The 13,762-nt window shown below is 39.6% G+C and overlaps 1 protein-coding gene across 1 annotated transcript in view; it reads right to left on the bottom strand.

Annotated features, from left to right (window-relative positions):
* CNTNAP5 (contactin associated protein family member 5) overlaps positions 1 to 13,762 on the bottom strand; it is an 810,000-nt gene that overhangs the window by 324,475 nt on the left and 471,763 nt on the right. Inside the window, exon 11 of the mRNA XM_058301170.2 lies at positions 6,416 to 6,522. Coding sequence (XP_058157153.1) covers positions 6,416 to 6,522 — 107 coding nt within the window. The remainder of the gene's footprint in view (positions 1 to 6,415; positions 6,523 to 13,762) is intronic.

The following is a 13,762-nucleotide window of genomic DNA, read 5'->3' as shown; positions in this document are numbered from 1 at the left end:
CCGAGGTCATGTTTCTGGTTAATTGTAGAGCTTGCATTTGACACTAGGCTATTGGGTTCAGCCAGACATGAACAGTTAGTCTCTACATTCTTCATCAGTGAAGTCTCCCCAAGCTGAAATGCAAAAAGTCATCTTTCTTTTTGCTATATCCAATTTGTCTTCAAGTCTGCTTGATCCAATTTTAGATATGTCTTTCAAGTCAGGTCCCTTCTTTCTAGCCTGTTCTGACTCTCATCATTTGCTGCCCAGACAATTGCAAATGGAACCTAGTATGTCTCCCTAGCACCAAAATCTTCCTAGCCTTATACACGCTCTACAGTACCATCAGAGTCATATTTCTAAAAGCAAACAACCCACAACGCAAACGATAATAAAGCAAATACTAGCAAGCCATTTCTTTACATTAAAATGAATCCAGCAAACCATGAATGGCTCCTACTTGCCCAGCAGAGAAGAGAACTCTGAGTTTATCACCCATCTTCCACTCTGGCTGCATCCCCCGTCTCTCCATCTTCCCCCATTTCACCTTAGAACTGAGCTACCCTAGATGCATCATATTCCTCTCCCGGTTGCATGGCTTCCAGTATCTGTCTTTTTTGCACATGTTGCTCACTGTTCCTGGAAGACCATCTTGTTCTAGGTCCTACATGTCCTTCAACACTCTATTCAAAGGTAATTACTCTGAAAAATTTATTACCTCTCACTTGCTGGACACTGTGTGTGCCCTGTCTTGTAAACTCACTTATTTGCTTACATCAAACAGCAGGTATCTACTTACTTGGCAAGGATCAGACAAGAGACTGGAGACATAGAAAGGTTCAGAAACATCCTAAGCTTCTGGGGTGCCCATCTAATGTTACACCAAATTTTATTTTTCTGCTTAATTTTCCGCCTCACTACTTATATGACATGCCTTTAATGTCACCAATGCCTTAGAGATGGGTAGTACAAATATAAATATGACATGATTCCTTCCTGAAAGTAGTTTGTAGTTTCAGTGGGGAAGTTAATATGAATAAAAATAATGATGACACAAATGACTGTGGTTAGTCTATAAAAATGAAACAGGGTGTGGATTCAACAATGCATGACTATGAGTGGGTTTTATTTTCTCCTTTAGGTGGTCAGTTACAGCTGGGAACCTCTGTTGACAGCATTCAGAGTTAAGATGTAGGTGAATTTTCTTTGGATCTTGATAGGAAACCCACAGGATAATATTAAGATACAAGTTGGTCTGAGCTAAGAAACTCTTATCATTAGAATTCCCTGTGCTCTCCAATCTTTCATTGTAACCACTCAAAAGTCATGCAATTAGAGAAACTTTTTACTTATTGCTAAAACCTCAAAATTGTTGTCCCTCTGTGAAGACTACTGTAAAGTCTGATAACCAGACAACTTGATATGCTTCCAATCAATACCTGCTATTGACTGCTCAATAAGAGAAGCAATGTATCAGGCTGGGGAGAGGAAGAAAACTGACATACACTCTCCAAGTAGAAAAGTGAGTTGAAAGGATTGCTAGGCTGTCAAGAGGCTGCATTGCTGAAAAGGGATTAGCAAAGGCTAAGAAATGGTGACAAGGCCAGAATGAGCCCCATCATTCAGACACTGATATTGAGAAGATCAAGCTTGGTCCTACTTGATAGAGCTACAGAAAAGATGATAAGTAAGTTTGCATCACTTACTGAGTTCAATTATTGTTAGAGTAATCATCAAACACATAATAACAGCAGATATGCTTTCAAAAGGTACTTGTTGAGGGGAACAGATGTAGCTCAGTGGTTGAGTACCTGCTTCCCATGTATGAGGTCCCTGGTTCAAACCCAAAAAGTACTTGCTGAGTGATAAAAGAAACTCTATTGAGATGATCTTATTCTTATTGCATAAGGCATCCAAAAAAACATAATGATGGTCAATGATAATTTCCATTTTAATACACAAATGATTAACTAAAAATATATCAATTATAGTAAACAATTCCAACAGGGAAGTTGAAACAAGATACAAGAAAATAGTGGCCAAGGTAGAAATTGTAACAAGACTTTAGAAGAATAAGTTACACAAAAATATGAATCAAAATCCTTAAGACTATTCATAGTCTTTGATGTAATAATGTCATTTCCAAGACTAGTTCTAGAGAAATAATAGAACATATGGGTATAAAAAATATTTAGGTACAAAATTACTCACTACAGTATTAGCTACAAGAATGAGTATTTGGAAACAACACAGGAAAGTTTCCTTCATCCCCCAAAAGGAAAAACATGTTAATGGGGTTGAATAAAAACAAAAATGTCATTAAATAGGACTTTTATTAGGCAGTCTTTGAAGTAGTATTTATAGATACCAGTAGTGGATGAAAATCTTTGATTTTCATAGGAAGGGACTTCAGGTTCTCCTAGGAGAAAGTGCTTTATAGCAACCCCATTTGGGCTTCAGGCATGAATGAACACATTTAGCCATTTTTCCTTTCTTGAGCCAGGCAAATTTCTGTATAGTCCAAAAATCTTGGTATATGCATTCTTACCATCATGGTTTGGGTCTTCATAATCTGCACATTTTTTCCTTACATCTTTTTTCCTTAAATCTATTCCATTTTAGTATTCCTTCAAGTCCTACATCTTTAATGATGCTCTTTCATCTCTCAGTCTTCTAAAATTGCATTTTCAGTTGTGGTATCACAATATCCCAGTGTGTCTGAAATAATTTAAAGGATGTTTCTTGTTCCATCCATATACAGAGATTTTCAAATGTTGTGCTTCTTGGGAAAGGAGACATAGGAGTTAAGAATCTGGCATCTGTAGCTAGGACACCTGTGTTCAAGACCCAGCTGCACCATTAACTAGTGGTATAACCTCAGGAAAATTATTTAATCCTCCTGGACCCCAGTGTACTCATCTGTAATATGGAGATACATCTCTTTATCATGACATTGTAGACCATTCTATGCAGTAAGTTCCTATAATCAAAACCTGTTCCTTTTCATCTTACCTTGGGTTCCTAATAACATAGGACATTTATAACCACAACTAAGATACAACCTGATTTGTATTGTACGTTATTATATCATGTCTGATAATTATATCACAGAGTTCAAAGGCCATTTATAGGATAAATCATGGGCTCGTGATTCCTCCTGAAATGGGGAAAGTGCCATAGATTTTATAGGAATTGCCATCACACTCATCCCCTCTAATATAAAGAAGTTGTTATTAACAAAGGGTATTTGAAAAGTGATCTAAGTTGTATACCCAAGTTCTTTATGCATCATCAGGAAAAGAGGAAAGAAAATTGAAATGGCATAATGGCATTTCTCTAGTTTCAAGAACAAATTGCTGCTGCATCCACAGATTTTGGACATTCAGATTTTGCTCTTCCTTAAAGAGGTCTCCTCTCTAGGAAGAGTGGCTTCCTAGAGCTCCTATCTACAAAGGCTGGACAGAAAGAATTTGATCCTGTCTGTCCTAACTCAGTCTTATTGGTTCATATTGACTAAAAAGCACCAGTAATGAAAAATAATAAAAATGGGGGGATTTTTTGCTTGTGAGGTATAGAGTATTTGCAAATAAATATTCATAAAATAAACATACATTTTAAAAAGAAACAAAGCAAATGCACAAAAAACAAACAAGCAACAAACAAACAAGAAACAGACCCAAAGAGCTTGAAAGGCAAAATGAAAAGTAAGAAGAGAAGACTCAGGAAATTACAGTTTACATAGCATTGCAAATGTTGTACCAAACCAAATAGCTTGCATTTATTGCTCTGATTGCCTACAACTGCCTCAAGAAAGCATGTGCCAAGACACAGAAGACAGCATCACGTCAGCGAGGGTGGGGAAGGAATTCTTTGTTTTTGTCTCAGTCTGAGGGTCTCCTGTGGGCCATCTTCTGTAGTCCATCAGTTCTCCCCTCTGGTGGCCCATGCGTGGGGCCCATGCTTGCTGAGGACAGGAAAGCTCGAATTCATTCCCTCAGCTTGCAAAGTGACTCCTAACAATGATCCTCACCCAGTTAGGGGAGGGTGAAAGATTAGTTAGAGGGACGACAGATTCTCAAATTGTGCAGGCGTCCAAGGTGTGCCTGCCAATCCTCACAGCCATCCAAGTGCCTCGGCTTTGCCCTGGCGTGGTGCCCAGAATGGAAGACTGGAGTTTCACAGCACTGCAGCCCACAGCGCAGGCACCGAGAGACTTTGTGCAAAGGGACCGGGAGGAGGGGGGGGTTGTTTAAAAAAGAATGGTTTTCCTAAGTCTCTGTATGTTGGGTCTCATGCCTGTCAGCCTTGACAGTGTTCCTTTAAAAATCAGCGCCTAACTTCCATCTATTTTCAACTTCGCACTTTCTTTAAAAACCTGGAAGTCTTGTATTTTTAGCCTGATGGAGTAAATTAAAGGACAAAAATGAACTCCTCAAAAAGCTGCTAAATTACCTTTGAAGAAAGTGAACGGAGTAAGATTTAAAAGTCATAAGGACGTGTGATGCCATTTGGCTGAAATCTGGGTAGTGGCAGCTTAAATCTTCTGCAGCGCTCCCTGGCCTCTCTGTTAGATGGACAGCCATTTTGGAGGCCTCCAATTTTCTTACAGGAGCCATGGCATTGCAATCTGGATTGTCCTTAATATGGTCTACTATATTTCTACACAATACATGTTGTTGTTGGATATTTGGGTTGCTATTTCTAGACCCAGATGTGAAACTGAAAGATTGGTATTTCTTGGGAATTTTAAATTAAAAAAAAAATGATACTTTAGCTTTGAAAGAACCCAAAAGAAATCCTTAGTTTTCCTTCATGGCACCTGTGAAGAAACTGAGATCAGAGGAGACAAAACCATGTACTTGCTGCAGGACAAAAGCAAGGTAAAATCTAAATCCAATCTCATAGTCCAATGTTTTCTTCACAGTTCCAAATTTCTAATTAGATTTTATAAATGAGACTTCTCACTTTAAAACCAGGTAGTACTCTTTTGTTTTTTCCAGGCAACCTAAAGCAACAAAAACAACAACATCCTATGATAACTGGGTTATTTCTGCTCTGATCTGATTAGACCTTTCCCCTGGCATCATTTGAGACTGCTGCATTCCAGGCCACGGGAAGCCTGAAAGACATTCAGGACTAAGAATGTGAGGAACTGAGGAAACACTGGTGCAACTTGCCCCAGCCTGAGACTCTACTGCAACCCTCAGAACAGCTCTAGGTTTTGTTCTGGCTCTGACCCCTTCCTAGATGGTTGTTTTCCCATCCCTCTACCTTGAGAACTCTTATCAAGTTTCCCGTTTTCCATGAAATCTTCCCCTACAACCACAGCCAACACGTACAGAATAGGTCTTCCTTTGAATTATGCTTACAGTTTATTTCACACACTTGGACATAGAATTCTTTAATTGGCAAATATTCTGTACTTTGTCATGTGGTTTTAGTTTGTTGTCCCCAATCAGAGTATAAAAATTGTGGGAAGTGGCATTCATATTCTACATTATTTTTTTATTCATTACCCTTTGCTTCTTAGTGCACTCTAGTCCTGCCCTCTTCTCTTGATTCCTCTCTTTTCACTCCTCACTATCAGCAACCCCCAACCATAGGGGACTAACTGCAGAGTCATACATTCCACACTACACTACTTTTTATGCCTCCATTTGTTCCTTTGGTCCTGTGCATTCCTTTTTCTTCTTTTTTTTTCCTACCATATTTCTATTCAAGATAGCTCAAGCCTTCTCTTTGAAGCTTCTCTATTTCCCTGGGATTGATGGGCAGTCATCAATTCTTGCTGCCTTTTGTTATCCAGATACCTGCTCCCCTCTTGACCTTGGGTGTGGCCATATGACTCTATTTGACCAATGGGATGTGAGTGGAAGTGACATTGGCACTTCTAGGTATAATCTTATAAAACTCACACATGCTCCCTGTGCTTTCTTCTTTCTCTATGGAAACGCTTCAGATAACAATGCCTTGGTCAGCATAGGGCCCAGAATAAAGACAATGTGGAGGGGTGCCCTGACAGTATATGATGGGCATCTAACATAGTATGACACAGAGTTGGTTATGTAAATCACGGAAATGTGAGGTTATTTGTTACAGCAGCATAACCTAACTCTTCTAGACAATATGCTTGACTTAATAACTCCACCTTTTGCTCCTACTGCATCTTATCTTGCATCCACTTCAACACTTACCCCCTGTATTCTAATTATCTCATCTTATTTGTCTTCCTAGTAGACCAAAGGCTCCATGAGGATATGGCTTATGTCCATGTACCCTCCGTGCTCACCACAGGGTCTTGAATATAATACCCTCTCAAGAAACACTTGTGAACGAATGAATAAGTGCCCACCCCATGCTGCATACATCCTGACATTTACACTGACATTACTGAACGTTGGCCATCCCACCTTCGGCAAACCATGAATCCACTCACAGTTATGGCAGGTGGCGCCGCTGTAACCTGTGTTGCTGCAGTTACAATGAAAAGTAGTCCAGGACTGGGAACAGATTCCTCCATGCTCGCAGTAGTCTGGCAAACACCTAATGGGAGATATGCAAAATCAAGCAAAATAATCCCAATCAGTGGAAGTTAAAGGGAAAATAAAAATGTCTTCAATCCACACTCCTATACCTAAGTCAGAATTGAATGGCATCAGATTAATTTTAGCGTATGGCCACAAGAGGTGGACCACCTAGAATTTCTGGGCAATGAAAATTTCATAACTGGTTTAGTTGATTAAGTAAAGGATTCCAACATTGGGACAGATTGTCATGTGCTTATATTGACGTGGTCAGAATCTACCAGGTTTTTCATTTACCATAGAACAAAGCATATAAAGATTTTTATTTTGTATTTTGAAAGGTTTGATATTTTTAAAGTGGAAAGGAGCAGATAATTGAGAGCTCTAACCTTTTGGGGGACATCCAGGAATCTAGTTTAAACAACACAAAGGAAACATGCAATTTGAAAAGATGATATCTGCTCATTTAACATTCCAGGAAATTGTCATTTTTCAAAAGTGTTATTGTCACCCTTAAAAGAAAGCTGTGAGTCAAATAGTATGGCTACTCTGAAAAATATTTCCACCATACTCTTTCAGAAGTCTAAACCACATTCATATAATTTGACCCAACAATCATATTTAAATGACCCTATCTTAATAATATAATTCAAAATGTGCATGCACTTTAAATGTTTATTAGCAGTGTTAATAATGATGTTATTCATACTTCTGAATCAAATTTAAGTGTCTAACATTAGACCCTAATGTTGTACCTATAGTACATAAAATTAAGGGATAGCACAAATATTATAACAGATTGGTATCAGATTAAGTGAAAATGCAAGATATGAAACAAAGGCCCAACAAAACAAAACAAAAGCTTTATATTGCAAAAATGATGGGAAGGAAAAATATTAAGAGTTGCTTGCTTGAATGGGAATGTTCATTTTATCTGGACAGAGGTCATGGACTTTGGGATCATATCTGTCTAAGTTTAAATCCCATCTCAGCCATTTATTGCACAGTGCCTTTGGGCAATTCTTTTCACCTCTTACATGCAAGGTTTAAAATCTCCACACTACAGGTGCTGTTTTCTCTGGGAGATAACCCCACAGCTGATCAATGAATGCAGGACTAAAAATTAAAAGTAAAAGCAATGATAAATATTCAAACTCTTGAAAATAATCTTTACAACGCATTTGCAAGAGAAAAGGAAAAAATGCATGAATTTATAAAGGGGAAAGGCTGCAAATGATAGGAGTAGGGGAATAATATAATGCAATTAAAGGGTTCATTGAGAAACCATGTGAGGCAAACAGAAGTAATGATTTACCCTAAATGTCCTATATAGTAGGAAACCCTTTGGCAATGATTGTTTCAGAGCTCAGAAACTAATATTACTGCATTTGTTCAGACATATTATTAGAAATTTTCTGCTCAGCACAGCAAACATACAATTGTGCTGATGGGGCTTATGCTTGCAGAAAGCTTGTTGATAACTCCATGGGATCCAAAAATGGCTTGAAAGTGGGGAAAAAAGAACACAGTAATATTGCGATGGAGAATGTTCACAAAAAAAGAGGAACAAATCAACAAAAAATGACAACCCCCTCCCAAATTCTAAGAATCCTCTTGATTCCCACTCTCAGCTCCTGTCCTTGGTGAACACAAGCTTCTCACTGACTTTTCAGAAGACCAGAAGTCCTTGTCGACCACTTCTCCTATGCACTGGGAAAGTTACATAAACTTGGAACATCCAGTTCTAATGTACAAAAGTGGAGTAATGGTATCTGTCTCTGGGGATATCTTAAGGGAGAGGGAGTGAAGCTAGTATTGTCTCTAATGCCCACATGTTCCCAATCCCTTTCTTTTTTTTTTTTTTTTTCTGCATCCCAGCATCTCCCTGCTTCTGAAAGCCACTTCTTCAACAGAAACAGATTACCATTCTCCATAGCTTTTCCCTCAGTGACAGTTTTAATTTTGTGAATCCCAGATATGTGCTTGAACTAATCCATTCTTACGGGTAAGGGACCTTTGCTTAAATTGCTTGATTAGATCACTTTAGAGCTTTTGATTGGACTTTGTCCTCTTGTTGGGTCTTACATAAGGAGAGACACAGAAAACGCTTCCTTTTTGACAAGGCCATGTGAGAGAGAAGATCCAGGTTTGCCTACAGCTCCAGAAAGACAGCAATGTCCCAGAGGCTCAAGGAGATTAGGCTTAGATAGAGATTGCCCATAGCTGAGCTCCAGGAGAAAGCAGAGAGAGATCGGCAAACCCTCCATCTTGTCTTGCCAAGTGGCAGGACTCCAGGAGCTGCTAGCAGCTGTCCTTTCGTGAGAAAACATCTTTGATGATGTCTCAAGCTGGACATTTTCACAGCTTAGGTACTGTAAGACTACTCCAAATAAATCCCCTTTATAAAAGCCAACTCATTTTTAGCATTTTTGCAATGGCAGCACTTGTCAAACTAAGATGAAAAGCATAGCCACATCAGTAGATCTTCATCCAATACATACATATATATACATACATATATATATGAATATAGTTCATATATATATATATCTATATGATTTGATTTAGCAACAAAAATCTTCAGATCAGCCTCTTTTTTTGGTGGCTGAAAAACAGAAAACTCAGCTCAGTGGCCAAGTTTTCAGCTATGAGAATAAAACTTTTCTTTAGTGACAGAACAAAGAGATGCTACCTCGGAGTACCGCGATGGAGCGATATAGAGGGTTCTATGAGGAGGAGAGATGTGTGGTTGGTGCCTGCCTTTCCCCAGCACAGCTGCACCCCTGAACTTCCCAAGGTCTGATTAATTCAATCTCTGTTGGCTTCCATGAGATAACTGAGAGACTGAAGGTACAAATGGACAATGACCAGGGAACTCTGACCCCTATGTGCAGCAACCAGGACCAGGAGTCTCTGCCCCACCACCTGTAACAATCTTTACAGGTAGGTGGTCAATATCTCCAACAACCAGTCCAAGAAGTCAAGACACAATCTCTGCAAAAACTGTCCCCCAAATAGCCAAGAACTTAAACAACACCTTCAGCTTCCCTACTTTCTGTTCAACTTCTAATTTAGGACCACCTGGAGAAAGCCATATATGCTTCCTTAATCAATCATATAGGTTGCCTAACATCTAGGTTTCCCACCTCCTACTTCCCTATTCCAGTGACCTCCAATCAGGGCATACCTGGAGTATTCCCTCTTGGCCACAGTAAAGCTTTCCCACTCCTCTGCCTGCCTTTGAGTCTTTGTCAAACTCAAGTGATGGAGATGACCCCTTTGCATAATAAGTTCTAAATAAATAGCCTTTGTTTGTTCTCACTCAAGGACTCTTTGCTTATCTCCATATAAATCAGGGTACTTCCAGGAAATCTTCCATTTGCTCCAGCTCATTAGAGATGAGATTCTGTTATTTTCAAATAGTTGAATCTTATAAGATAGAAGGCTTTCATAAATCAGCATTCTATAATTGTAAAAAGAAATAAAGGAAGCGGACTTGGCCCAATGGATAGGGCATCCACCTACCACATGGGAGGTCCACAGTTCAAACCCCGGGCCTCCTTGACCCGTGTGGAGCTGGCCCACGCATAGTGCTGATGTGCGCAAGAAGTGCCCTGCCACGCAGGGCACTCCCCTGCATAGGGGAGCCCCACGTGCAAGGAGTGTGCCCTGTAAGGAGAGCCGCCCAGCGTGAAAGAAAGTGCAGCCTGCCCAGGAATGGCGCCGCACACACAGAGAGCTGATTCAGCAAGATGACACAACAAAAAGAAACACAGATTCCCATGCCGCTGACAACAACAGAACCTGACTTGGAAGAACACGCAGCAAATGGACACAGAGCACAGACAACTGGGGTGGGGAAAGGTGGAGGGGAAAGAAATTTAAAAAAAAAGAAATAAAAACACATTTTTTCCTATCATCTACCTTTAAAACACACACACACACACACACATATATTTTGCTTTTAAATCAAGAGTGCTGAATTCAATTGGGCCTGTAGGGGGAGGGGGCTCAGGAAAGATAGAAGAAATATTAGCACACTTTGAATGGGTCTTTAATAAGCCTTACGCAAGTCCTGTATTGTAATGCTAATAAATTCAATTTATCAGTGAAAATGTAGGCTAGAACTTCATTTGTCTATGGTCACTCAGAAACCAATGATGCATTTCTGGGAGGGAAAAAAAAGAAAACTTGGGTAGGGGAAAATCTAATATTCATCAAATAAAAAAAGAAAACACCAGGAAAAAAGAAAACAGTGCATGTCGGACTGTCTTTGGGCCTGGTTCGTTTTGGTTCAGCACACACCGTGATTAGAAAAACTAATCTGTAAAGTAGTGACTCAAAATAATAGATGCATAACCCCAATTTTCTTATTTATAGAGGGCAGGTTTATGATTATGATTTTCATGTCCTTTAATCAGTTTGTTTTAAGTGGTGTTTTGTTTTGTGTTTTTTCACTGCTTGGTATACACCGAGCCCTTAAACATAAGCCCGAGAAACAGTGTAGAGCTACTAACGTAGGAAAAGTCTGTAAGCTTGAGGACAGCCGCAATCTTATGTTTAAGGCCTTTAATTCCATTTGTTATGAGGTAATCACTCTTCTAACTTCTAAAAGCTTAATGATATTGAACATGTAACTGCGCTGGATGGATTAGCTTCCTTTGGATTCCAATGTTTATCAAGGAAAGCTTTCAGCATGCACGGAACAGCATTCTCCAAGTTCTTCAAACCTGCGTTCACTGGCACAGTGACATGTCTTCGCAAAGCCTTATGGAGCACTGGATGCTGTTTTGCCTCTGAATAAAAGCAAATTGGGCATGGATGTAAAGGAGATGAGAGAAAACTCTTGAAAGGAAAGCAAAAAACACCAAGCAATGAAAGAAGAAAGAAAAACAAGGACAAAAATTATTATAGCATGAAAATGTACAATCTTTGCTCAAATCTAAACTTTTCCTAAAGGAGAAGCATCTTTGCTAGCTGGGGTTGTGGACCAACCAGGGAAGAGATAAAATGGGAAAAAGGACCGTCCAGAGTGGTCCACGGATCTAATTAATGGTCACTGTGCAGTTTGCAGAGGTATCTGCTTCCGGCCCCATGGCAGTTGCTTTGTGGTTTGGAAGTTTTGTTAGGTAAAAAAGGAGGTGAGAAGGAATAAAATGTTTCTCTCTAAAGACTGATATACAGCAAGAGAAGATAACCCTAAAGAAACTGCTTCAAAGAAGGGAAAGGACTATCCAGGACGTTGGGAGATTGAGCCAGTTGGAAGACAGAGGCAGAAATCTCTGGTAACATATCCAGAGGCAAGGTGCCAGCATCCTGGCAAGCAAGTTTTTAGGAAAGCAGGATATTGGTTGGGAACAAAAGGACCTCTGGCAGTTTTCCTAGGGAAAGGTCAGAGTGGTTATTACTCACTAACCTTGCTGGGCCAAGTAGAAGATTCCTCCTTGAGGGAATGAGGCCCTGGGATAACACTGAAAACAGTGGGAATCAAGATAATTCAGGAAAGTGTGATCTGCTATTTCATTTTTAATTTACAAAGTTTCACAAAAGACATAAGAATTTCTGGCTTTTTGGGGAAAAAAATCAGATTACTGAAAGCACTCATAGCAAATCTCATGACTTATATACCAGCAACTCCAAATTTATATTTTGAATTCAATCCTCTCTCCTGAATTCCAGACTGCTATATTCAGGTGCCAGCTTGACACGTCCATTCAGGGATCTGATAGATATTTCAAACTTCACATTTCCAGTCTGAATTCCCAATCTTTCCTATCCCACCTGTTTCATCTGGAAACACAGATACTCTGCTTATGCATTAAGTTTTTAATTTATCTGCCTCACCCCAAAACAATGTGGACTCTGTGAGGGCCCATTGTCTGCTTTGTTTACTGGTGCACCCAAATTAGAATACAAGGTAAATGGCTTTTGAATAAATGAATGAAAGAGCCGATGAATGCATGATAATTGGGCCCACATTCCCGGGATGAAACAGTCAGCTGAAGCTGCCCCCCATTTAGGTAAGCCCCTTCAATTAACCACAGCCTACCTGGTCTTCACAAATTTAATATTACCTGCTTTCCCCTCAGCAGCACAAGAAAAGTAAGTTGGGGGAGAGGGGAAACAAAAGAGCTTCAAGTTTTTTCTTTTAAGTGGTGAGGTAAGGGGGAGAGAGAGAAAAAAAGAAAGTCTGCTAAGCAGTCATGGATGACTAGCCATTTTGAGGGGGCAGAGAAACGCAGGGTGAAGGAATGGAGAAATGAGATGGATACAGGGAATTGGATGCTCTCAAACTGCCTCTGAGGGATGTAAGAAAATGAGGCAATACCTTTTGATGGCTTATGTCTGGTGGCTGAATTGTTGGGTCTTTACAACTTCATCACCTAAGTACTTAGTCATAAAATTGTTGCAAAATTTGTCAGATGCAGAACATGTCCTCATCCTGCGACTTTGAACTCTTTTAGAGATCTAGCATTCCTGATAAAATCCTCACGCAACGTTTGATAGCTTTCAATGAGATAAAAGTCTCTTGGGGGAAATCCAGTGTACCCATCTAGCTGAGCTTGATTCTAGTTACCTGTAACCAGATGTACAAAGGTGCAATAGCCAGTCTCTAGCGCTGTGAGTACCCTAATGCTTTTGACCAGGTACTCTTTTTGTATCTAGTCTCCTTCAAAGTAGCTTGACCAAGGGGCAATCTTTATCTTGGCTTTTTCATTTTATTTTTGAAAGAAACTTTAGATTACACAAATTTTACATAGAAAATATGGGGGATTCCCATATGTCCCACTCCCTTCTCCTCCCATACTTTCCCACATTAACAACATCCTTTATTAATGTGGTACATTTGTTGCAATTGATGAACACATATTGAAGCACTGCCACTACAGTTTACATTATAGTTTATACTCTGCCCCACGCAATTTTTTTAGTTATGACAAAATGTATAATGGCCTGTCTCCATCACTGCAACATCATGCAGGACAATTTCAATATCCCAATATGTATCTTGGCTTCCTTGACGGCTTTTTCCTTGACAATAAACTCGAAATGAAAGCTTACCATGTGTTCACCATCATGTCTGAGATGCTCCTTTAATGGTCTCATTTCCCCCATTTTATAGACGAAGGAAGTGAGACTTAAGGATGTTAAGTGTGAAGTGACAGAGTCATGTAGGGAAACAAGCTACCCCTCCACCAAAAGCCTGGAGAGTTATTTTCTTAATAGTTAGTTCTGAGCATACATCCAGGACAACATTT

The sequence above is a fragment of the Dasypus novemcinctus genome, chromosome 7 (genome assembly GCF_030445035.2).
Source record: "Dasypus novemcinctus isolate mDasNov1 chromosome 7, mDasNov1.1.hap2, whole genome shotgun sequence".
NCBI classification, from domain to species: Eukaryota; Metazoa; Chordata; class Mammalia; order Cingulata; family Dasypodidae; genus Dasypus; species Dasypus novemcinctus.
Note: the sequence above shows the minus strand (reverse complement) of the source record. Positions and strands in the feature narration are given on the sequence as shown.